General features: G+C 36.5%; 4 protein-coding genes and 1 pseudogene across 4 annotated transcripts; 1 reads left to right on the forward strand and 4 right to left on the reverse strand.

Annotated features, from left to right (window-relative positions):
• Positions 1 to 624: 624 nt before the first annotated feature.
• Positions 625 to 4,189, reverse strand: LOC120156807 (interferon-related developmental regulator 1-like). Its single transcript, XM_039168068.1, has 13 exons — positions 3,987 to 4,189; positions 3,548 to 3,719; positions 3,349 to 3,429; positions 2,918 to 3,000; positions 2,704 to 2,819; positions 2,490 to 2,600; positions 2,257 to 2,366; positions 1,734 to 2,046; positions 1,567 to 1,644; positions 1,432 to 1,482; positions 1,246 to 1,332; positions 978 to 1,055; positions 625 to 892 (listed from the first exon to the last, which is right to left on the reverse strand). Exons 1-13 carry the CDS (start codon positions 3,994 to 3,996, stop codon positions 842 to 844), a joined length of 1,341 nt encoding a protein of 446 aa, XP_039023999.1. The 5' UTR covers positions 3,997 to 4,189; the 3' UTR covers positions 625 to 841.
• Positions 4,190 to 5,714: 1,525 nt separating this feature from the next.
• LOC120156782 (cyclin-D1-1-like) lies at positions 5,715 to 11,517 on the forward strand. Its single transcript, XM_039168038.1, has 5 exons — positions 5,715 to 6,114; positions 10,292 to 10,497; positions 10,604 to 10,690; positions 10,768 to 11,274; positions 11,359 to 11,517. The coding sequence occupies exons 1-5, from the start codon at positions 5,715 to 5,717 to the stop codon at positions 11,515 to 11,517; spliced, it is 1,359 nt and encodes a 452-aa protein (XP_039023969.1).
• A 2,341-nt stretch (positions 11,518 to 13,858) lies between these two features.
• On the reverse strand, positions 13,859 to 16,186 carry LOC120156783 (F-box protein At3g12350-like). The gene is made up of 3 exons (XM_039168040.1): positions 16,087 to 16,186; positions 14,849 to 15,837; positions 13,859 to 14,372 (listed from the first exon to the last, which is right to left on the reverse strand). Exons 1-3 carry the CDS (start codon positions 16,184 to 16,186, stop codon positions 13,914 to 13,916), a joined length of 1,548 nt encoding a protein of 515 aa, XP_039023971.1. The 3' UTR covers positions 13,859 to 13,913.
• Positions 16,187 to 16,271: 85 nt separating this feature from the next.
• On the reverse strand, positions 16,272 to 18,723 carry LOC120156784 (annotated as a pseudogene).
• Positions 18,724 to 25,106: 6,383 nt separating this feature from the next.
• On the reverse strand, positions 25,107 to 26,558 carry LOC120156753. Its single transcript, XM_039168013.1, has one exon. The coding sequence runs from the start codon at positions 26,322 to 26,324 to the stop codon at positions 25,278 to 25,280; it is 1,047 nt and encodes a 348-aa protein (XP_039023944.1). The 5' UTR covers positions 26,325 to 26,558; the 3' UTR covers positions 25,107 to 25,277.
• Between the last annotated feature and the right edge of the window lie 454 nt (positions 26,559 to 27,012).

Consider the following 27,012-nt stretch of genomic DNA (forward strand, 5'->3'; position numbering starts at 1 on the left):
CTGCTATGCAAAATTGATTTTTTTCCTTGTATTAACATGCTTTGAGTTCGGTTGGTTAATGGCAATTATAAATGAATGATCTCTTTAGTTTTCTCTGATTATTGCAAAGGGATCATAGTTGCATGCCCTGAAGTTTATTAGGTTATCCAGATGATTATTGAAGGAACTCTTCATGAAGATCTGCTGGGCTTGCACACTACTTCCCTGGAGACCAAGATCTGCCGCGCCAAGTCTGCTAGTGTGAGAGAGATGGAATGGTATTGGTCAAGGTTAAGGGAAAAGGAAACTGCTTCGGAAAGTAATTAGACAATTAAATTCGAATATAATTGGTTGTAATTTTACGGACTTGTCATGCTAGTTATTGTAATTTATAGTTATTGCAGAATTAAGTGTAATTAGAGCCTCTAATTACACTTTAATTTATATGGATGAGAGAATTGATATGATTATGTAGATAATTATATTTTTCATAGTTCGCACTAATGTATGAAATCAAAATAAGTAAATATTTTGAATATATAAACTGTTGAATGCTAATATTAATTGTAAACATAAACTGACCACCAATAAGGTCACCTCACTTTCATGAAAGACAAATAACACCGTGAACAAAAAAGCAGCGAGTAATTCAAGACATGAATATGCCTTTAAAACAATCACATAAAGAGTACAAGAATGACATTTTATTTGTTGATTATGAAGTCATCGCCAATATAAAAAATCAAGATGGTTCCTAGTTTATCAGTTACAGAGATTTGGATTTCAATACATTGGCGTACAATGAATATAAAAAAGGCGATCAGGTGAAGTAATGTTGTTCCTGCCCTGGCTTGGCAGCAGCTTAAGAATCTTCATCACCTCCATTGACAGCATAGTGTCCAATGTTCCTACCCTGAATACACAGAAGGCATACAAGCATTCACAATGCACTTCACTAATACAGCATTTAGAAAATCAACTTCATTTGAGATACTTACCGCAGATAGCATCCGCTTCTTGTTCAATAGCTGGGTTCTTGCTTTGTTGAGAGCAGAATTTGGTGACTTGTACATTCTCTGTGTCACAGAATAGGAACAAATCAAGCATTAGTTTCATATAGGTATGGCAAAATGGATTTAGAAACACCCCACTCCGAATTCTATTTTTCGAAAAGTGGATGTGAAGAGGAACTGGGTGAAATTTCTTTCCAGACTGGGTACAGAACGGTCAGGATAAAAATGTTCATGAAGTAGGAAGTACACCAACCTTTTCACCATTGGAAATGTGTTCACCGCCTATAAGATTCCTTTTCTTTGGTGTGAACCCAAAAACATCTTGAAGGAATTGATTTTCCTGTACAAATGAAACAAAAAATTCTATCTTAATCCACTAAAAAATAAAAGACGAGCAATTTGCATCAACAGTTGTCTACTCCATTGAAAGAACACTAACCTGCATGTGTTTAGTGAAACCTCCAGCAAGGAAGCGCCTCAAAAAGTTCAACTGTTGAATTGAAAAACTGTTATAAAAAAATGATGGGTATGTAACAACCATCAGAAAATGGAGAACAAGAAGCGAAAGTGAAACCTGAATCAACTGAGACCACGATGATGTCTGCAGTGCATCCCCACCAATCTTCGTTGATGTCTCAGGACTATAACCGTCCTAACATCATCGAGATAAATACCAGTTAATTAACATGAGAAGTTCCAAGGACCGTAAGTTCACAAAGAGAAGGGCAACAATAATGGTACCTCAAGGAACTCCAATACGTCTTTAAACAAGTTCCTCTGGTTGTTAAGATCTTTCTTGGCAGAACCTTTACCAGCAGCTTCCGCAGAGAGGTCTCTGACTTGATTCAGAATTTTTCCCTTCAGTCCTTGTATATATGAGAATCCTTCTTTAGATTTATTTCCTTCAGGAACTGAACCATCACTAGAACCTTTAACTTCGGCAGCAAATTTCTCTAAGCTTCCCATCTCAAAAATTACTGCCAGTCCTTCACCAGCAGCAATGCGGACAGATCGGTCATCCTTATCTAGCAAACTAGACAAATATGCAATGGACCTGCATAAATGGCAAAGACTGATCAGTCTCTTAGCCCAATCAATTTGCCCAGCTTTGTGATTTTACTTTATAGTTCAATAGTAATATAAATCTCACAAGGTTCCTTGAACTATTTTTTAATATATATTATCCCAATAATTGGTTTAACTGAGATACATAAACTATGAGAAAGAAAAGGACAATAAAGTATGATCTATATAGTTCACTCACTCTTGCCAAAGTTTGGGACTAAGCTTCCATCCATCCGTAGTTGTCAAAAGAAATGACCAAGCAGAGACAACTGCTGTTATTACAGCGGCAGAAGGCTTCACAGAAACAACCTACAAGTCAAAAAGAACCGATCAATTCACAAATAAAAAAAAGAACCAATAAATTATCGTATATGGACCCTGATAAATTATCATATCCATTTCAATCAGTGAAAATCAGGCATATATACTTACATTAGAACCTAATTTAGGATGAACCAATTGCCACATAATTTGCATTGATTTTTCTGTTTGCTCTGGATCAGTGCCCCCAACAAACGTGATGATAGCCAAACACTCCAGTAACTAAAATAAGAAACCAGATCGAGTGAATCCACAATTGGTAGAGCATCATAATACAAACAAAATATTAGAGGTAGAATAAGATCCTATTCAATTTCTTACTCACCGAGGCTGTCTTAGAAGATTCAGAACCAGATTTAAGAGCCTGTGAAAGAGGAATTATTGATTCTTCTAATATTTCCCGAGCATTATCTCCTGGACCAACAGTTAAGGCCAGCAACCCTACCCAAGAAAAGATAACAGCTTGAATACATACTGAAGCCATGTGTTTTATTATCTGCATGAGTGCATGATCAATTGAGAAACTATTCAAGACTAACCAATGGTATGGGATGCAAAAGATATCTCTTTGCTTGACCCCTTTTTGATAGAATTCAAACATTGATGCAATAATGTAGCAAATCTGGAAAACAGCCAAAAGTAATAAAACACCATTAGAAGCACATGGATTCAAGTATCCGAATTATATATAGTGTATCATGAGAAACATTTTCACCTACACTTACCAATGCGCTTAATAGTAGAAAATCACAATCTAACAATATGGAATTTGAACAATTAAGTGCTCGGTCTCACTATAAAATGTTAATCCTAGTTCATTGCAAGCCCATTTTTAGGAACCAACTAGGATATCCAAATCAGGTCATCACAGATCAATAAAAATTCATAGAACCGTGCCCTTAATCCTCAGTGCAATTCTTCCAATAGTAAAATTCAAGCAAGATAAAATATTTAGAAAAGGGGAACTTACTTCTTCTCCACGAACTGGTGCTGCAAATTGCAATTGAAAGCCTCGATAATCTCGGCCAAGGCCTTCTCTCGTGTAGAACCCCTTCACCAACAAGAGATAAAAACGCCAATTCAGCTACAATCAACTCAGTAGCCTAATTATAAATGCATCAAATTACATGCAACAAAAGTTACCGGAAAAGTAAACTACTAATTCTAACCTCTTTTCATACAGAGCATCAACAGCTTCATCAAGTAAACTATCCTTATTAAGCTCTACTTCTTCGGTACCAGCTACCGACATTCGATCAGAAACCATGGTTGACGATGAACTTACGCTACAATTTTCATCGTCACTATCTAACATCGCCGCATTCTTACGCTGAGTTTTACCTGCCAAATTGGAAAAAAAAATCCTTCTACTTAGCAAAAAATGAAGAATGAATCTTTAACAGTTTAAACTAAAAATGAACGCCAAACACGATCCAAAACGAGTAATATAAAACTCATTATGTGAGCTTTGACAAAGCCATCAACAATCAACAGTTCTTCATATCATTTAGGGGAGACAATCAAATAACTGGGGGAAAAAGAGTAAATCAAATCATTCTAGGGGAAAAATTGCCCAAATTAAAGAGAAGAAAAAAAAAGAAATCTTACGTTTACCCATGCTGGAACGACTTATGTGCTGTTACTTTTTTATATGTCATAAACAGGTAAAAGGTTGACTAAGAATCTGATGATAAGAGGGCTTTGAAATTAAAAGTCGATCGATAAAACAAAAGTGAAGCGAAGAAGAAATCAACAAAAGATAATCGAATGAGGATGCAGCCATCAAAATTGATCTTACTCTTAAAATTTATAAAGCAAAGGGGAAAATTCTATTAATTAGAGAACCCTTCCTTTTACAAGGAAAAAGAAGACGATTACGTTTGGGAAGAGAGTCGTATTACTAAACTATTACCCTACTGGAAAAGAATTATTCAATTTGGGTGGTATGGAATATTCGGACAACCTGTAGCCAGTAGTTCGTAATCGATGACGTGGTATGGTGGCTGTCGATGACTGGATTAGAAATCCAATGGTGGGATCACGAGGCGGGAATGGCGATAGGGGAGAGAGAACGTGGAATCAGGATTAACACGTGATTCATAATGGATAGGATTCTGTATATGTAGATTTAGGTGCAACAAGTAAGCGGCTATCGTAACGCAAAGGAAGTTTGAGATTTGAGAAATTAAGCAACTAAAGAAGGGAAATTACTAAACAAGCCCAACTCGGCCTTTTGTACACTTTTATGGTAATGGACAGAAATATGGTCTTCTATACACGATGGATGTTGGAGTTCGTTGTATCCCACTGTACAATGCCATCTCTCATATGTTTTCTTCTTCTTTTGTTAATAAAATTTTAATAACCTTTAATACCTAAATTATTAGTTTAATTTCATTTTGATACCTAAACTTTCATTTATTTCAAAATTATATCTAACATTTATTTATTTTTTATTTTATTTTAATACCTCGTCGTTAAAATTTAACGGAATTGTTACAACAAGACACTTTTTATTGGTAAATTACATCATTCATCACTACTATTTTCACACTCCTATTTTGGTCACTAGAGTTTAATTTTTTTAATTTAATTACTTAACTTTTAAATTACTCATAATTTAATCACTCTAACTTACAAAGTTCATTTCTTTTAATTTAATTATACGTTAATAAAATATAATAATAAATGCCATGTCATAAAATTTATTAATAAAATAAATTAGAGTGGTTAAAGCATGAGCAAATTGAAAGTTGAGTAGTAAATTGAATTTTTTTTAAACTTTATTGACCAAAATATGAGTGAGAAGATAGTTAAGTGATGAATGGTGTAATTTACCCATAAAAATGTCACGTTCATCAATTCCATTAAGTTTTTAATGGCGGTTCCTAAAATGAAATAAAAAGTAAATATTAGGTATGATTTTAAAATAAATGGAAGTTTAGGTACTAAAACGAAACAAAATTGATAGTTTAGGCATTAAATGTGTAGCTTACCCAATTTTAAATATAGAATAAATTTTTAAAATAAAAATTAGTTATATTTTTTATATAATTAATGATATTTGATTTACTAGTTGATTGATTTAGATCAGTTATTATAAAAGTTCATTATATGAGATATTATTATAATTCAGTTTATTTTATTTACAATATTAAAATTTTAACTCTAAAATTATTTAAAAGATATAATATTTCATTCAACTAAATCAACTAACGATAAAAATATGTTTATTTTAAACAATATTCTTATCATCATTGATTAGTGTCTTAACCACTTTGATCTAACTAATATCTAATTAATTTTCTTAGTAATTGATTTTATTTTTACAAAATAATGGAAGAGACAAATCATACTCGTCTCGTCTCTACTGGTTTAGAGATTAATCATTTGTATCTGTTGCATGTATGTATGCACCAAATATCTGATAAGGACTGTGTGGTCCTCACTGAAAGCATTAAAGCTCGACTGCATCATTGGTCTACTAAATCTCTTAGTTATGCAGGTAGATTGGAATTAATCAGAGCAGTCATATTTAGCATCAACAATTACTGGTGCAGACAGTTATTTCTGCCTTACTCTGTCCTTAAGAGGGTTGAACAATTATGCTCTCGCTTTTTCTGGAAAGGAGCCGACAAAACGACTTCTGGAGCTCGAGTAGTATGGCAAAATATTTGCTCTCTGAAATCTGAGGGAGGACTTGGTATTAAAGATCTAAAGACTTGTTACAAAGCTTGTATGCTAATTCTTATCAAAAAAATTCTTGCTGGTGAAGGCTCTCTTTGGATGGCCTGGATTAATAGCTACATTCTTAAAGATAAAGATTTATGGAATGCATAAATTAGTCCTTCAACCAGTTGGAGCTTAAAGAGAATCTTCAAATTCAGGCCTGAGGCTATCTCTATTTTGTCTGCTGGTACATTAACAGTAAAGAGTATTTGGGATGCTATTCGGATAAAGAAACCCCTTGTACTTTGGCAGAAAATTATCTGGTTTCCTCTCCATATTCCAAAACATAGTTTGATTTCATGGATGGCTTTACTTGATCGACTTCCTACTAAGGATAGATTTATTCGTATGGGGCTTATCAATGAAAGCCAATGCATGTTTTGTGATGATCCTTTGGAAACTAGGGATCACTTATTCCTTCATTGTCCTATGGCTGATTACTTGTGAAATTCAATCTTCTCCCTTTTCGGTCTTCATTTTATAACTCGTTGTTGGGAATCTTTTTTTGTGTGGGCTTGCTTTACTTGGAAAGGTAAATCTTTGCTTACTACCATTCTGAAGATTGCTCTTAATGCTCTGATTTACATTCTTTGAGAAGAAAGAAACAAGAAACTATTTCAAGGTCGATCCAGAAATGCTTAAGAACTGTTTCGAATCATCAAAGACATTGTTAGCTCTCAACTTAGGGGTAGAAACTTAAATAGCATTGATATTGTTAATACTAATCTTTGTAAGCATTGGGACATTGGTTGATTTTGATTCATATTGTATGTAATTTGTCTTCTTGTAAAACAGATCTATGATTTAACAGGTTGTGCTATTGGGTAATAAAAATATATTTATCCAAAAAAAATTGAGGAGTCAAACACTGCAAACTATCTTTATTGCACAAAACCTAGCTGGTGGTTACAAAGCCGGTTGTTTCCCTATTGAATCCAAATGCCCAAATATTGGAGCTGGACCAGTAAAGCCCACTGTTAGATAGAGTTTGTATTAGACTCTCTCCCTTTGGATACAGTCGGGATTGCGTTTCACCATTTACTAGGAGAATATTCCTTGTTATTTCTTTTCACTGGCACAAAAAATGACGTTTGGGTAACAGCAATTAGAGTGTCTCACCTCAACGCACCTTCATTTTTCCACTGGTTAGATAAACGTCCTCAAGTGAAAGAGCTTTTCCTTTTACACCGCCATAGCCCAGCCGCTCTTTCACTTTAAACTCATTCAATGTTCTTTTGTTCGTGGGGCCATTTCAACAAGCCGAACAAAGATTATAAAATTATTTTACTTTTATTAATTTCACTTTTCTTAATTATATTAACGTCTTCGGTTAGTTAATTCACTTTATTTAAAAGATTCAAAGTTGATTATTAAATTTAAATAAAAATATGTAATTAATGTCACCATGATCAAACTCATATCCCATCTTAGGATGCCTTGGTGCATGGGGTAATAGAGGCAGAGATATAATATTGGAGGCAAAGCAAATAGGTATGTGAGCACGCTGCCCAGAGGGTGTTTTGGGAGTGGGATAAGGTGCGACCAGTCAAAACTTTGGCAATCCCGAACTCCTCACTGACTTGACTGTCTTTGAAATACAAGGTAGGCTTCACAGGTACTTTTGTTGAAAGAGATGACATCAAAGTTTGTGTGTTTTTTGTGGGGTACAAGACTTGTTTGTCAGAAGGCACCAACCCCAATCATGCAGGCCAGGGCTCCCCCTCCTTTCCGTTTTTAGCTTTTCTTGCATTATTTTGTTTGTTAAATTTCGTCCCCAACATTCAATGCCTGGTACTCAGATCACTAGGGTTGCCAAACCTTTAACTGCTCACTTGAATTGATCTCTCCAGTTAATTCGTGCTGGATTAAGGAGATATGCTCGTTTTTACCAGTTGGATTTGCTATTATAGTTCGCAGGGGTTCATTTGGGCCCTGAGATTCAGCAGTGTGCGCTGGATGCGTCTATGTCAACTATTCATCACACAAGCAACTGCATTGGCTTAAATTTACATTAATATGATGCCTGGCTACAAACAAAAGGGTTTAATTAATTTGGCAAATTAAGGTCCCCCCCAAACATAGGGGTTGCATGGGAAAGTAAACACCATTCACCAAAAACAATGGCATACGGCACAAATGCAACTTCCCAGCAAACACTGTCTCAGCTTCAATTTGTAACCTTCCCTTCAGTCAACTTTTAAGGGAATACTGATCTGTACTACTGCTTTCCTTTTCCCAAGCAGTGTGTCAGCCCATTTTTAGCTTACTCTATGTATGAAGCAGACGGAAGTGGAGCAGGGGACTCATCTTTACGCCACGTATCATCATAGTTGGAAATCATTGAAAGATTTTTGGATATAAGATCCCAGAATCATATGACCTAGTTGTTCCATCCTTCAATATTAATGTGTTTGACCACAGCAATATTATGCCAATGCCATGAAGAATCAGACGTTTCGGTGTATGAATCATTATTATTGGATCTAAGGGCCACCTTGGACGGACGAATTTAACCATTAAAATTGACACGAGAATGGCAGATGGGAAACCCTGGTGGTAAACAGAATTAATTACAAGCACCAAGTTGCACGAAATCCAAGAGAAAATATTGGATGTTAATGGGTGTCTAAAAGTGAAGAGGTTTTATGTCATGTGTGCATGTGCCATGACTTCCATCCCTCCATTTTATTAGGCTAAGATAATGTATAATGAACTGCAGAGTTTTAATTTGTTTTAGATTACATGGTGTGGAGAGTTTTAACTAGTTTGCTCTGTAGAATGATACAAATGACTTCAGTTGAAAGGATCAGTTATACATTGTCAATATTCACTCTGCATATCATAGATTGAAATTTAAAAGAGTTAGAATTGATAGTCTGACATTGGGTTTGTCATAATTGTTTAAATTTTAAATCTCATACGATTTATTTTTTATTAAATTCTTTTTAAAGAAAAATGACATCATGAGAAAAATGTTAAATCACCGTCATTTTAAGAAATTTGAGTATCGGAGAATTACATTCGCATCATATTTATATTTTTAGAAAAACAGTTTATTTATTAAAAATAAATAAAATGATGAAGAATAAATGAAGCGAAGTGAAAAAAAAATTAAATGAAAAAAATAGTACGATGAAGGGTTTGACAACTACTCTTATACCATTGGCAGTAAAGACATTATTTTTAAATAAAAATAAATAATTATAAGATGTATATTATTTTCAGATAAGTATAGATTTTATATTTTAAGTAAACATTTGCAAATTACTATCTAATTAGATGATATCATATAATTATTATTTTTTATAAATTCTAAATCTAATCATAATTATAGGAAGATGGTAGAGAAAGAAGGAGAGGAAGAATGTTATTAGTTAATCTAAAATTCATGACCTAAGGTAATATGAAAGAACAAATATGAGTAGTTTGACCAATAGATCGAATTACTTGCTCATGTTTTTGTTATCAAGTTTGCTTGGGGGAATGAGAATAAATTTTTTACTTTTAATAGATATTTAACATACAATTTAATAGAGATAAAATATATCAAACGAATTTTTTTAACTATTTATCCTAAAAATTATTGATAATTTTTATTGTTAATTTAAAAACATTTAATTTTAACAAAATTATATAGTATAGTTTGCTAACTGTATTATATATTAATCATAACCTATTATTTAATATGAATTATAAATTAATTTTTCTCCCGTCACAAAGTCTTCAAAAAAACGAAGTGCGTGATATATGATATTGACAAATGCGGATGGGTCCTAAAGTTACTAACTGCACCTGACATCATTATTCCGTCGTCTCATTGGGCGGTGAATTAAACGCTATTTTAACCAGCGTAGCCAAACAACAGTTCGTCCTTTTCAGTCCGGTACTCCCGGTCAAATCTCAGTCCTCAAGAATAACAAAAGCAACCCAACATTTTATTCAAGGCGGGGAAAAAGGTTGGATTTAAAGACAACATACGATGAATATTACCCAACATTCCAAACTTCTTTTCTTTCAGTTTCTGATCGCTAAAAGAGTAAACATTTCTGCTAAATTATAGGGCTTCAATCAATTATCATTATCTTTTTTTTTGTTGATCACAATTCGAGATTGATCAAGGTGAACTGTATTTTTCGTTTATCATGCAAGTATTAGCTGCTTTTAAATTTGATATCGTTTCCTAGATTCTTTTCTGGAAAGAAAAGCAGAATCTAAAGAAATGCATTCTAAAACGGAAGGTGACGAGAATTACATTACTGGCTACGATGAAGAGTGTCTGCAGATGTTATTTTATAGAGAAATGAGCTTTGGATTTAAAAAAAGTGAATCTTTGGTGCTTTGTAACTACCTCAAATCTGCTCGTTTGGAAGCTATAACGTGGATCCTGAGAGTCGGTTATTTTACACTCTTCCTCTTACTTCATCGATTTTTTAGAATGTTTAATCAGTATTGATATTCTGGATTTGATTTTTTTATTATTACAAAAATTAATCCAGGCAAGAGCAGCATTTGGATTTCGTTTCCAAACAGCGTATTTATCTATGACTTATTTTGATCGATTCCTTTCCAGAAAATCCATTGATGTAAGTTCACATGCTTTTACATTCTCCAAGTTTTTTGGTTTCTTGTTGCTATTGTTTTTTATGGTATTGTTTTGCAGAGTGAAAAATCATGGGCAATGCAGTTATTGTCTATAGCATGCCTTTCATTGGCTGCAAAGATGGAGGAGATGGAAGTTCCTGCACTTTCAGAGTTTCAAATTGAAGGATGCAACTTCGATACTAAAACTATTCAGAGAATGGAGCTTTTAGTATTGAATACTTTGGAATGGAAAATGAGTTTAGTCACCCCATTTGCCTTTCTTCATTTTTTCATTTGGGAAATGTGCAAATCATCACCACCAGACATGAAAGTCATTACACATCTCATTTTGTTTACAATCAAAGGTAGTTGTCATTCACGCCATCAATATTTTGAATCCGTTCAGATCCTCTCTGAGTTGATTTTCCTTTCGTGTGTGTGTTTGAATATAGAGGTCAATGTAATGGAACATCGACCTTCTGTTGTTGCTGTTGCCGCTATATTGAGAGCATTGAATCAAAGATTAACAAGGAAAGCTTTGGAGTATACGATGAATTCTGTTTCTTTTTGTGGATTTCTTGAAATTGTGAGGGTTTTTTTTTAATTTGTTTTTATTTCTTTTGTCAGTTTCGGGATACTTGATTCATAGTTTTGGATTGTTCTGTCACAGGAAGGTGTGTTTACATGCTACAATTTGATGCAGAAACTAGAGATGAGAGAATTTGATATGCAAACTAGTGTAAATTTGCCAGACTTATCACCAACCAGGGCAACCGATGCCATGGTCTATTCTTCGACTTCTGCCAAAAGAAGAAGGCTTACAAAATGAGCACCTATCATCATATACCTAATGAGAAGCGGCTATCTGCTGGAAAAAATACCATAGATATTAAGATACTCAAGTATTTACTGGCGGACGGCTACTGATAAGTTGTGGTCTTTACTCTTTAATGAGTGTGTTGTTTGTATCGATTGCTTCATCGACATGGTTTCAAGTTGATCGAATGCTCAAAGAAATGGGAAACAGAGATGATAAGGAAAATAATAATAAAGACTTGGTCAGAAAAAATGTGGCCTTGAAAGCTGCTGGACAACAGTCGTTTGAAGCTTACTGATATTTTTTTCTTTTAAATAATTATTTTAATCTTTATGTCCATCTTTTTTGGCTTTTTTCAGTATGGGATTTAATATAATTTCTCTGGCTACCCTAACTTTTGATGGGATGCTTTTGTTTGTGTAGCTGGAAAGGCTGATAACAATGTGGGAGTCCTGAGAGGGACAGAATTCTGTTTATTTGATTTGATGCATCTCTGTTGCATCTTGACCTATCAAGAAAGAAAGAAAAAAAGAGTACTTTGTAAAGTTATGTGGTTGAATTTTTGCATGCAATGAAGAATTTTTTTTTGCCAAGTCTTGTACCAGTTCCATCTTTTATATAAAATGTCTTACCCTTTGATGTTACTTTATGACCAAAGATTCAAGCCAATAATTTGAATTGTTGATATATATATATATATATACTGTACATTTGAGAACTAAAAGGACGATTGTCCCCTTGATTTGACAAGCCCTTTTAGCATTCACTGTTATTCCCTAAAATTTCTGTTTCCAACAACAAAACTTGGAATGGTACCGTTTGAACTTTGAAACCAAAACGGGGTACATAACAGCGAAATTGTTCCTTCGTAGAAACCATAAATAAGATTATTTGACTGAACTTAAAGGATCCGAGGAGTTTAGGTTGGCTTTTCAGCAGGTAGTGGTGAATTATTTATTTAGTAAAAACTGACGAAGAAGTACTTGGTACTTTCTCTGGCTCTTAGTACACTGTTCCATGCGCTATCCGCCTCCTCATCAAACATCAAATCTGGAACAGTTGAAAAATCTTGGTCATTTTGGACTTACATACAGAGCTTCAACATCAAAACAGTCTGGTTGAACTGATGGTTCGTATGTATATGATCTTTATATGCCAAAATTAAACAAAAAAGCATGTATTATTGAGCTTTGGGTCTGCTGCAAAACCGATGATCAACCGTATTATACTTGGCAATGATACTGTACATTTTGTATTATTAAGTTTAAAGCTTAGCTATCTTTGCTCCCTCTATCTTTTGATGAAGACTCAAGATGTACGCTTTACCTCATTCACCAGAATAGGCCACAAGGACAAGTTTGTTTTACATTCAAGTTTGTTGCAATTTAAACAACCAATACTTCTGATTTGGTCGCTGGCGCCCAATGTTCAAATGCATGTCAATTATATATAAATCTAATTACATGATAGGTGTCCAAACATATCATTTTAGGTTTTTTTAATATTTAATATGTTAGTAATTTTAACTACCTAATCTAAATATTGTTGACTATTACACTAATTTTTAGTTATTCCCTTGATAATTAAAAAATGTAATTGGAAACCTTTAATTATACTCAAATCAATAAAATTATAAAATTCGTAAATTACTATGATTGTTCAAATACATACTCAAAAAATGTGATTGGATCGATCTTGATATTTTAAGGGCCCTAGGTAAAATAAAAGATAAGGGCCCCTAAAAAAACAACTTGGGCCCCTAGTGTATAGTGGAGCATGGGTGAGATCTTAATATGCTCAATTATAGTGCTTGGGAAAGACATGGGCAAAAGATGGGTTTTGAATAAAAAAATATGTGTAAGAAGCATGGGGTGGGGTTTGAAATAAAAAAATGGTGTTTATAGTTAAATTATGTAAAAATATTTTTTAATTATTAAACTTATAAATATTTTGAAGAACATGCCTCCTTCAAACCTGGGCCCTAAGCGGTCGCCCCCCTCGCCTACCCTCAAACTTGGGCCCTAAGCGGTCGCCCCCCTCGCCTACCCTCAGGGCCGGGCCTGAATCTAATTACATGATAGGTTTCCAAACATATCCTTTTAGCTTCTTTTTAACATCTAATTTGCCAGTCTTAAAGGAAAACTTAAGTGATTAGATAATTATATAATGATTATCATTTAATAATTTAGTGATGTTATCTTTTTCACAAGTAATTTTAATCTATCTATCTATATTTTTAATAATATTTAAATAAATGATTAAAAATATATAACAATAAAATAAAGTTATATACAAAAATTTCAATGAATATATTAAATAATTATACAAACTTACTGAAGTGATTGGTTTTAGTCTTTTATAGCATATACGACATCAAGTTAGAAATCAAAATGTATATGAAAAAAAAATCAATGCAACAAATTCACTGAATCAAGGAGAAGGCCATCTTCGATGACATGTTTCAGGTCTGTAATAAAATGATCATGAAGAAACCCAAACCCGAATGTCCCATTTATGTATTGCCAAATCCTTCCTTCTCTATGCTGAAGGCCAGCAGACCCTACCAAGGATGGAAGTATTAAGTTGCAACTTGACTTGATATGCAGAATGTGGGAAGCCATCTCGATGTCTGTCATGGTAGGCAGACTATGAACTTGATCTTCAGATGCAAATGGCTGAAGATGTATGCGATCCACATAGATATTTTCTTCTGCTGCAGAAAATGGTGACTCCATCAACGTAAGTTCTGATGTCCAGAGCACTAGAGTGTAGGAGGATGAGAAGTCCCCAATCCTTTGGCATATTATGCCCCCAATTTCATCATATTTAACCAGATAAAAATTCAAGTTCCTGCCACCAGAAATTCCCTGCAATTATAAACTGGAAGAGTCAAATCTGAGCTGAAATAAAGAACCTATCCATTCATCATTGACATGATGGGAAACATTTATCAAACACTTCAGTCAAATGCATTTGTAAATCATATTAACCAAGTGCAATTGTAAACCGAATCAGATGATATCCCACAAAAATGATGCTTATCAAACACAGAAAGAGAGTCGGAAAAAACAAGGATCAATCAGTACTAACATGACAGCATGAACTTAAAACTAGAATTAAATGAAATGCTATCAAAAGTCTAAGGCCTCCTGCACGCTCTATCACAAAAAAAAAAACCCTTAGAAGGCAGGCATTACAAGCATTCCCATTTTGCTACTAATCTTACCTAGTCAATAACTCCAAAGAAAGCTACTTTATTAGTGGACAACAATATATTTACAAACAGAAGTTGTTAACCTCAGACATAAAACACAATTTGGAAAACGAGGAGTTTTCACAACACCTTCCAAAGACCCTGCAACGACTTATCTGGAGTAGGCGAGCAATCAACAACTTTAAGGAAATGCTCAGGCTCCCATTTCCTCATCCCTTGCCTTTCCTTCTCCTTCTTCCTCTGCCTCCTGCACGCTCTATCCCCAACGGGGCTCGTTCTATTTGAAAAATACGTATACATTTCCGATACCAAACGGTCAGGTAAGCTCCCGGCACTTCCACTCTCAATAACTTCATCACTATCTTCTATCAAATTCTTTGAACTCGAACTCCTTGTCAACACATCTTTACTTTTACAACTATTCCAAAAGTTCGAATTTTCTTCAACTATAAAGTGATCCTTACCCATGAAATTAACATTGGCTGGAACCAAATTTTGGTCCAAGCAGACAAATTCCAACCACCTATCGAAATCCCCGGACGGTTTTTCAGCTTGGCCTTCTAGATCGAGAAAGTAAACGATTTGCCCATCTGAGGATATCCCCATCCACAAGAACGGTGCTTTGGTAACATGGTAGGTGCCGTTTTTGTAAGGACAAACCCTAGAACCGGAAACAAACGATGGTCCCCACTCGAAAACGATCAACCGAGGACATTGACCTGAGAGGCCGGCTCGACCGCAATGGCGCCAGAACCCGATGAGATTCTCCCACTGGGTTAGGGTCTTGTAAAGGAGCTTGTAGGTGATTTTACCGCCACCCCATCTATTGATCTGGGTCAAGGAGCCCCACCAGCGTTGGCAAAGGGTGAACCAAATCTTGGTGTCGTTTCGACATAGAGAAAGGAAGCGTTTTGAGGTGCAAGCGAAATTCGCGATCTCGGACAGGGAAAGGAAGGAGAGGATGCAAAGCTGGACGTCTTCAGGGAAGTCAGAGAAGGAAAATGAAGACTCGTTTGGGCCTTTGGGATCAGCCAATAATAGTTCAGGGACAAACAAACCTTGTATTGTCTGGAAATAATGCGAAAGTTTGGCAACGATGAGTTTGATTTGAGTAGATTCTTAGAGATAAGGGGATGATTCCAATAAAAGCTACCCACTAAACTGTTGTTTTGTCTGCAATTAAGGCAAGGAAATAAAACATTGCCACAAACAAATGCTGAAATGCGTAGTTCGGTTGGAACTTGGAAATATTTCCGTGCAGTGCAATATTATTACCTTTTGGGTTGGGCTTCGAGAATTTTGGGCCTCTCAGGCAGCACTTATTAGGAAAGTCCGAAGTTGTCTTCTTTTTCTTTTCTTTTTTGAACCAGTGAAGTTTTCTTTTTTCAATTTCATGTTTTGTTTAATAATCATTTCAAGATATTCCAGTAAATGAATCGCATTGCACTGCATTACTGAATTACACATCTGTGCTATGAAAAAAAGAAGCAATATTAATTTTCATGTAACAGTTTGATGGAAAAAAATAAAACCATACATCGATGGACTTGCATCAAGATCGTCTAAAATTCTTAAGCTCTCCCTCCATGGAAGCCGAGTTTCTCCCAGGCACACTGTCCTTGGGATCTCATCGCTTCAGCCTCCCGTTGCCGCTCCGATCAGTTCCATTGAAAACATGATCCACCAATCCTTGCAACGATTCAGGACTAACATAAAATTTTCCTGGCAACAACGTTGAGTGTGTATTCAAGAATTCACTATAAACAGGAACCACCAATTTCACTGTCGCTCCTCTTAATTGTGCCCTTAAATCAGCGTCAGGAATGCTATAACCCCCTGCATGCCTTTGTGAGATCTCATCAAAGCATTTGAAAAATGCTTCCAGTTTACCTCTCACAAAAGCTGCTGTAGCTTTGCTGTCTCGCTCCTCCGATTCTTCCTTCTCCAACAACCTTACTAATGTTCCCCATGATTGCCATTGATACATATACGCTGACTCCTCTGCTGCGCTCTTGTATTTCTGTTTAATGTATTGCTCTCCTAAAAGCTTCCCGAATTCTGTATTCCGGCTTCTCATGTAAATGTACCAATACGTGTTCATCACGAATATGTGGGGCAAGATTGTGTCTTTGTAACTCGAACTCTTTAACTTGACGTGTCGCTGAAGAGCTTCCATGATGTTAGAGATGGCATGTTTGAGTAAATTCCCATCTGTTTCGGGCTTCAATAAGATACCAGCTTTCCAGATTTGCTCTGTTTGTAGAACTTTAGCCATGGGTGCACTATATGTCTCTGTGGCAAGGTACTTAAGGTAATTGACAGCATCTCACAAGTTTCGGTATTGAACCATCTTGTGGTGGTGCAAAACCATCGGAAGTGCCTTCGATTTGGAGGCCAAACTACCAAAATACTTTGCTTGAAGCATGCACGAGTAGCTTTTCGAGTTCCCTAAAACGTAGGCAAATATCAGCTCCTGATTCACCTTAAAAAATCTCCGAAAATTCGAGTTTCATCTTTTCTAAGGAGTTGAACATTTCCAAGAGCTTGAACAGTTTCTGGGGCTCCCTGTTACTCCTTGCAACACCTTCTCCAAAGCGGAAAAATACTGCCACGATTTTATCTGCAATCTTGACGAAACACTAGCCAAATAAGCACTTCGGGATGTCCTCCCAAAACTTGTTTGGACAGTTTCTTCTCTGATACAAAGACTGTTTTGACTGCTAGCTCGAAATGCTGGATCCAAAGAGAAGTTGCTGTCTCCAGGCTCTCCCACTCCATTTCATCAATTTCTTCTGGAGTGTATGTTCTTAAGTAATCAGGGCTTAATCGCATCAGCGCTTTGGCTGCTCTTCTGTATCTCACCTGTTAATCAACCAAAAGTATGACAAATTGAAGGATCTAAAATGAATAAACAAATCTACTTGTTTGAACTATCTGTCTAGACTCTAGATCATACTAGTCTAAATTCATATTAGGAAACAAGTCTTCAGTTCCTCGAAGTTGAATTATACAATGACCTCATCACGTTTCTTGCTTCTAGCAATCTGTTAAACCTCGTAAAATATCAGCTTCTACTTCTCTCTTTGAATCACTTAATATTGTTTGTACCTTTTATAGTTTTGGCATTTCGTTTACAAACTATTATTAGTTTGTAGTTCTAGTCTGGGAAAATAACCAAAAAAAGAACTTAAATCTAAAAAGCAAGATATTTTGCTTACCTTAACGAAGATATCAATACATATATCCAAACAATCATTGGCAGCGAGAGTTTCTGCAATTCGCTCAAGGAACTGGACCTGCATTTCTGTGCCAAGGTCAGAAACCACTGGAACTGGTCGATCAGCTTCTTCATCTGCTTGTTGCTCCCCTATGTTTTGATGTTTCATTTTCTGTAACATAATCTCGAATTCATCCTGCAGATTTAGTAAAGCCTAATCAAGCAACCCATCAAACTTCATAGCATCAACCTCAGATTCGTATAGAGCTCTAAGTGTGATTAAAGTCTCCTTCAATCTTTCTGTTCGATATCGGTCAGCGGCTTTTGTTCTGCTCAAGAATACCACCACCTCTTGAAGCTTTTGAATCACCGTCTCTCCGTCTCGACTGATTAAGTTAATAGCTTCATTAAGCTGATCAACACATTGGACGTATTTAAGCAGCTTTTTAAGCCTCTTCCTTGGGTTTTTCTCAATAGGTAGTTTGTCGGAGAGTTCAATGAGCTTGTGCTGAAAAGATTCAGAGAGCTTGAAACTATGGAGGAGATCAAGAGCCGGAGTGACCGCTCTATTAATTCTGGTCTCAAGAGCCTTAGCAGCCATATCCAGGGAGTGCAAAGGCGGTACTCTTTTTGCAGCTGTTGAGAGACTTTCATCTACATAGTCAAACTTCTTCTCCATCTCTTCCAGGTCTTTTCCCATTTGAGCTGATGATTGTAGGAGTGTTCTTAGATCGGAGCGCGCCGATTCTAGCTTGAGAAGCGTTGAATCCACTTCGTTGGCTGTCATTGATAATGATGCAGAGACAAAGAAGAGCAGAGAGCAAATTGCGAGGTTGAAAATACTTGCAAGCTTTCTTAAACTCCAACAAACCAATGACGAGAACAAAGTACTGGTGTTGGCAAAACAGGACGATAAAAGGGTAAATCACGAAGACTCCATCTCGATACATACCAATAACAAATGGCATGAGCTGATACAAAAGAGACAAATTTGCAAGAGAAAAAACTAAGAATGTTCGGCCGGTATGCTTGGAATCAGTCTACACTCCAATTTATAAAATAAAATAAAAAACACCTGTTTTTATATCTTTTTTCTTGATATCAAACCAACAATGCTCTTTTTGGGGTTTTATTATTCGATAAAGCGCATAATGGGATTAAGCCCAAAATACCAACGAACTCCATTCAACAAAAATAGTAGCCCAATAATCCGAACCCATAGCAGAAAGCGCGAAACTTCTGGTTAATTAATCATTTCAACGACTTTATGAACCCTCTGATAGTCTATATCCAAACAAAGGAAGAGTCGAGGGGGTTTTCTTTTTTTGATTTTTTTTTTATAAGCAAACCGTGTGGAATGCATGCGTCTTTATAGCGTAATTTAGGATTCCCTGCCTCATTTATTAACGTGTGATATTCCGCTTTAAGCATATCAGGTTATAATTTACTCGCCTGCTCGAACTGCAACGCAGCAGGGCTCAGGGAAACTTGGGAAATGGAAGATCAATTTTCTATCAACACATAAGTAAATCTTGTTTCCCTTTCTAATATATCTATTGAAAATCAAAGTCTTGCAAATATTAACAAATGGCTTTAACATTCACCTCCTTCTGTAATTTTGTTTCCTCGTTATTATGGGTACTTAATTTCTGCCACTTCTAAATTATTACTATTATGAAAGTTCTTCTTTCATTTCATGAATGATAATATGATATTACGGGGAATAGAAACATTGGCATTACTTCATATTTACTTCCGTTGACATTTTGTTTAAGTGGGAAAATCCGTTAATGGGATGGACATCAACAGGAGATCCGTATGCCAACGTCGGTGAGGCCGGACTTGAATTTGATAGTGAAGAAGATGCAAAAGCATTTGCTGAGAAATATGGGTGTGCATGTTTTTTCTCGTTGTTCTGCATACATTACATAGATAGCAGTTGGTTACAGTCGACAATCCAGAAATTGCTCATGAGAGTGGATTCCAAACTTGTTCTGCATACATAACATAGATAGCAGTTGATTATAGTCGGCAATCCAGAAATTGCTCATGAGAGTGGATTCTAAACTTATGATTTCGTACTTGCATGTGACGACCTATTCTCAATTTCTGTGTTCCAATCCTAAAGTATCGATTTCTATCTATATTCCCCTAAAACACTTGATTTCACACTGGTTTGACACTTGTATTTCTGCATGTCAAGAAGCGACATACCCCTCTTCTAAAGGTTTGTTTCTCTATTTTCTTTGATTTACTCATTTATCTTTGTTACTAACAAATTAAACTTTGTTGTGGTGTCGGTGTTGATTTTAAAGACTTCTGTTTTGAATTGCAACGCCTTAGCTTTCCACAGTATAGAAAAGAAAACCAGAATATTTACACATGTTTACAAACAACAACAATAATAAAACCCTATTCCCATATGCAATGGGGTAAGGAGGAGATAGGGTAGTAGGCTGCCCCCAACGCCAGGTTAAGAGCAGCTTCTGTGTAAGACTTCCGACAGTCAGAAAATTAAAAATAAAGATAAAATACAATGCATGTATAAATAAATAAATACATAGTTGAATAGTCTTCATATGCAGAGAAGGATACACAGAAGTCATCGGTATCAATCTACGAGAAGGAATAAAGTCAAATGGGTTAAAACCTAGACTAAGGCAACACTAATCCACTACCCTAGTTCTAGGCCTTCATAAACTTCAATGACATAAACGTATAAAAAGTAGAGGTCAATGGAAATTACTACAAAGGCAATTAAAAAGAGGACAGAGAAGCTACACCCTATGGCTGTGACCCACACTACTCGGCTACCCTGGTCTTAAGTCTCCATACTCTCCTATCAGAGGTCATGTCCTCAGTAAGGGCTAATTCCTTCAAATCAGATCTCAAGCAGTCTTCTCACTTCCTCCTTGGTCGTCCTCTCTTTCTGGAACCGTCGACTGTAATCGACTCTACCCTCCTGACCGCATCCGACGGTTATCGCCTAAGGACATGCCCAAACCACCGTAGTCTTCCCTCCTTCCCTCAATTTTTCGGATACAAGCACCACCCCCAAGACATCCTGATTACAGAGTTTGGTGTCATGTCCCACAGATTCCTACCATATGTCCATCGAAGCATTCTCATTTCTGCGACCTCCATCCTCCTTACGTGATCATTCTTGATTGCCTAACATTCTGATCCATACAACAGCGCTGCTCTTATTTTCATTCTATAAAATTTTCCCTTAAGTTTTAGAGGCACATTCTTGTCACACAAGACTCCAGTAGCAGCCATCCACTTTAGTCATCCCGCCTTTATACGGTGTGAAACATCATAATCCACACCTCCATCTTTATGTATCATAGACCCTAGGTACTTGAAACAATCATTTGAAGGGAGAACGTGTCATTCTATGCATACTTCTACATCTTCATCGTTTTGGTTCCCATTGTAGTTTGAACATAAATACTCTGTCTTTTCAATATTGATCCTTAGACCTTTTTCTTCCTAAGTAGTCTTTCAGGTATCCAGTCTACTATTCAGCTCATTTTTTGTTTCAGCAACTAGGACAATGTCGTCAGCGAAAAGCATACACCATGGAACACCGTCTGGTGTCGCCCAATAGATGTCGTCCATAATCAATGCGAAGATGTAAGGGCTAAGAGCCGACCCCTGGTGGAGTCCGATTTCCACCGGGAATGCCTCGGTGTCGCCAACTATAGTCCTGACGTATGTAGTTGATCTACAGTACATATCGCGAATCGCTCGGATATAAGCAGTTGGGACCCGTCTCGTTTCCAAGGTCTTCCAGATCATATCGCGGGGTACGCTATCATACGCCTTCTCAAGGTCAATGAACGCCATGTGAAGATCTCTATTTTCCCCCTATATTTCTCCATAAGCCGTCGAAGTAGATGAATCACCTCCGTAGTAGACCTGTCTGGCATAAAGCCAAATTGGTTTTCCGAAACCCTAGTAATTTGTCTCAACCTACTCTCTATCACTCTTTCCCATAGCTTCATGGTATGACTGAGTAGTTTAATACCTCTGTAGTTACCACAACGTTGGGGATCTCCTTTATTCTTATAGATTGGAATCACCGTAGACTTTCTCCACTCCTCTGGCATCTTAGCAGTCTCTAAAATAATATTAAAGTTATTGGTCAACCACTTAACTCCCTCTTCTCCTAGGGTCAACCAAACAGTGATTGAAATTTGATATGGACCGAAAACTTTGTCCCTCCCCATCTTTCTGAGGGCCATTTTGACTTCCTCAATTCCGATCCTACTAGTATGGTAGTCATTGGCCGTAGTATGATGGGTGGCTGACCCGTCAACATTACTATCTCTACATGGAGAGGCACCGTTATTAAATAAGCCAAAGAAATAACTACCCAAACCCTCTTAATATCATGATATTTCACTAAAAGAACACCATTGTTGTCCTTAATAAACCTAATGCTACCTAGATCCTTTTTCCTATTCTCCCTGGATTTTGCAAGCCTGGAGATGTCGTTTTGTCTTTCCTTGGTGTCTAATCTCTTGTACATTTCCTCGTATGCCTTATCCTTTCCTTTAGCCACTGTTTTCTTGGCTTCCCGCTTTGCCTCATTGTATCTTTGTTTAACTCTCGATCTTTCTTCATCGTCATTGCATTGTAGCAACTCCTTAAAGCAAGTTTGCTTTGTCTTTACCGTAGTTTGGACTTCATCGTTCCACCACCATGATTCTTTATGTTCCTTGACCTTCCCTGTCGACAACCCAAGGGTGTTTTTGCCCACCTCTCTGATGGAATTTGTCATATTTTACAATAACATATTTGCATTATTTGAGTTTGTAGTACCAAAACCTGTATGAGACAAAACCTTACTCCTAAAGTCATCAGCTGTCGCTCCATGTAAGTTATTCCAAAGGATCCTAGGTTTATCTAGTTTAGCCCTCCTATGAGTGCTCCCCCCGTGGCGTACGCGGAACACCAAAACCAACAATCTGTGTTGTGATGCACATGCCTCTTCAGGGAACACCTTATGACCAATGCAAGCCCATCGATCCCGATTTCGAACCAGGATGTAGTCGATTTGGGTACAATGTCCCCTGCTATAAAATGTAATCAAATTCACATCTCTCTTGTTAAAGAATGAGTTAGTGACCATCAAATTGTGTGCAGTAGCAAATTCAAGCAATGTACACCCCTCCTCATTTCTACTACCAAAACTGAAACCCCCATAAACACCGTCATACCCGTTGATTTCACTACCTATATAACCATTGAAGTGTCCCCCTATGAAAACTCTTTGGTCCTCCGGAATGCTCCTAAGTACATCATCTAACGAACCCCATAAGCAACGTTTCCCCCTAGGCCAACGTGTGGGGCGTAGACTGAAAGGACATTCACCACTTCCGCTTCTATAATAACCTTAATCAGCATGATCCTATCACGGTATCTGCAAACTTCAACTATATTTTCCTTGAGCCTAGAGGATACCAAGATACCCACCCCATTTCTAGCGTTATCTATGCATGAATACCACAACTTGTACCCGTTACACTCTCTGGCACGAGCCCCTTTCCACCTAGTCTCTTGAATACATGCAAAAACTATTTTCCTATTACTTAGTACGTCGGTCAGCTCCAACAGCCTAGCATTTAATGTGCCTACATTCAACGTACAAACTCTAAGTCTAGTCTCCTTGACACCACTCTGTCGAGCCCGTCCCCTATACGCCCTATGGGATCTAAAAGAATGACATAACCTCAAGTAATCATCTACAACCGCAGCTATGAGGAACTATGAAAAAGGAATCCAAAGAAGACAGAAGATGCACCAATAAAACGCTAGAGAATTGAGGGGTACTAAGCAGCCTAGTTGGTTGCTAAATAAGATTTTAATTTATAAAATACTATTGTTATTATTATTGCTAAAAGCCTAGTGTCAAAGGGAAGAAAATATAATAATATTGATTTTTATTATTATGCGGGAGTAAATATTAATGATTAAAATTAATTGCTAAAAGCCTAGTGTTAAAAGGGAAGAAAATAGAATAATATTGATTGTTAATTTATAAAATGCGTCCTAATGTTTACTGTCAATTTCAATTTTTTTTTGAAAAATTTGAATTGAATACTAGGAGTCTATGACAATGAAAAAATACAGATCCAGTAAATCCTACTCAAAGCAAAGTAGAAAAATAAAGATCCAGTAAATCCTACTCAAAGCAAAACTCAACATCTAGATCTAACAAACACAAGCTGAATTATAAAATTAAAACACCGAAAACTCAACTTTAGTTTTGATTTCGTCAATTATAACAACATCCAATAATAAGAAAAATAAGTAGAATCAAAGAAAACCACAGATCTAGATCCAAACCTTCAAAAACACGGGTTTGTGAGGTCAATTGTAGCAAAATCCACAGATATATACGAATAGAAAGAAAGTTCAAAGAACAAACGAAACTCTAGGGATTAATTACGAGAAAATGAATTAAGAATGATATATCCAGTTGGTAGATTCAACTATTAACTGCTAAAAACTTAACAGATCAATTATGGAAACAATTTGAACAACAAAAACAGATTCGCTTTTCTAATGGAACAAAAATAGAAAGAGAGAGAGATAAATACTCAATAACAGTCTATAAGTAAAAATAAAGAGAGAGTGAACAGACGAGCAATTTTTAAAACTTTGATTTCTCTGGAGTAACCTATGAGGATTGTAATTTCCAGACTTCTTGTTACTACGTTATTATTCTACTTTCGCTTCTGATATATTATGCATATGCATGTAAAAATGATATGAAATGACTATCCAGTTCAGTTGGTAGAGCACAAGGTTTTTAATCTTGAGATCATGTGATCGAGTCCCACGGAGAGCATTTCATAATTCAAAGGTTTCTTATGGAAGCTGTTCTATTTTATGCATAAAAAGATGATAAATAAATGAAATAGCAAATTAGAGAGCTCCATATGGCAGAAGCTTATCATTACATGTATTTACAACAACAACAAAAAAAAAACATATTTGTGATTTATGGTTGGATAAAGTGTATACGAACTTTTATTTATTATTTTTTAATGATGGTTGGAAAATAATATATTAGTGGTCGAGCTTTGTTTTATGCCAAGATAATCTGCTCTGTGCCATTATTTTCATATTTTTTTCGGTGGTTGCTGGAATAATTTTCAGATCCACAAACGAAGTCGAAGCGATGGAGTACAAACTTGGCATATGTACAGAGACACAAAAGATACCGACAGAAAAGTACTCCACTTTATACTTGATATGTATGTCTCAACTGTACATACGGTACTAGCTTAGCTTGTATTTTTAGTAAAACAGCTGTATACACTTCAAATTTCAAGGGCAAGTTCGCCTAAAATGAGATGCGCTTCCTTGTGGATATGGATGGAACCTCCATGTGAAGAGAGAGTCCTTTAACTGACATGTTGATCTGGTAACATTACAGAAAGCTTTGACTGAGCTCTTCTTGCCTTCACTTCCCCACTCAATCTTCACCCAGCATGAAAATCCGTTTGATTTAACTGGCAAACTCGAATCAGATAGATGTAGCAGTACTTCCCCACAGATTCTCTTGCATGAGTTATCTAGGACTCTTCCTTCACATGTTACTATGGAGTCGAGCCATGGACATTCTGGTTGACCCACCATCTGTTTGTAAGCAGAATTTACCAGTCTAACTTTGTTGTTTGAGTCTGAAATTATTGCTGGCAAGGCCTCGAACTCAACCTCTTCTGCCATCTTTGGTGCTTGCATTACGCTTGTATTCTCTTTGATGCACCCAACACTGATAATGGAGCCGACTGGTTGAAGTCGAACTGGCTTAGGTGCTATAACGCTGCTTTTGGGAGGACTTTGGAGCTGCTTCAATAGATCCATCTCTTCTGGAATTTTAGCCACTTTGTTCAAATCTATTACCGTCGCTTTGTTACCAACAAGGGGAACCGAGGGAGGACATGGAAGGAGGGGAAGCGTTACCAAACTTGCTGGCGGTGTAGTAGAACCGTCCATGCTACCACCAACGGTTCCACAGTTAGGAACAGAAATCTGATGAATTCCAGACGGAAAACTTTGCAAAGAGAGGTTCTGAACAGGGGATGTTACAAAACTCGGTGAATAAAACTCTAGGACATCGGTTCTTGCTTTCTTGAGTGGTGCAGCTGATGATAAAGCGGCTCTGCCTTTCTTTCTAGTCCTAGTAGGCCTATCTTGCAGCTGAGGCCACAAATTCCTCAAATAAGCAGATTGCCTGATCTTTTGAGACATACCTGAGCTCTCATTCATGTTGTTGGCAGACACATCAGATTTCGGAGCTATAGGCCTATACCTTGACATGATTTCAGCTGTTTTGGCTGTGGAGGAGCAAGGATTCAGCGTCTTAATCATAGTGCCTTCTTCCTAATTTCAGCCTTCACACCCAAAATTCAACCAAAAGTTGAAATGGAAGATTTTGGACAGATTATATCTCAGCAGTAAGACAGAAGAAGATAAAGAAAAAGGGAATTGTAAATTGTGAACCGAAGATTGATTGGCTCTCGAGATGGGGTGGTTTTAAAGAGCAGAAACCAGCCAATGAGTGCAAGGCAACATAGAAACAAAGATGAAGAAGAGATTGACACTTGGACATTGGATGATGGGTACGTGTTTTAGACTTTTAGTTACTTAGAAGAAGATACAGACATGTGGGATTTGTAGTACCAAATGGGTCCTTGCATGCTAACACATAATCATACTTCAGCCGAACACTCTACGCCTACTACATACGAACAACGCAACAGCAAAGCAAAATTTAATTTATATTTAACAATCAAGCCATTGAAATTCGATCCTACACTCAAAACTCGAACCCCACTTTTACACCAATAAAAAACGCCCTCTGTTAGTCTTCCTGGTTACAACGCGTGTCTTTGGCCGCCATGCGTGGCTACACCTATCAGGATTTTTTGGTGGTTTTGTTTTTGTCCTTGGCATTTTCGTATCACAAACAGTGCCACTTTTGGCTTTTGGGGTTTCATTAGTCGGTTAAGTTTGACGATTGTCCACGTGTTAGCTGTTCGTCTCCTATTGCATGCAA

This window comes from Hibiscus syriacus, unplaced genomic scaffold (genome assembly GCF_006381635.1).
Source record: "Hibiscus syriacus cultivar Baekdansim isolate YM2019G1 unplaced genomic scaffold, ASM638163v2 tig00111237_pilon, whole genome shotgun sequence".
NCBI lineage: Eukaryota > Viridiplantae > Streptophyta > Magnoliopsida > Malvales > Malvaceae > Hibiscus > Hibiscus syriacus.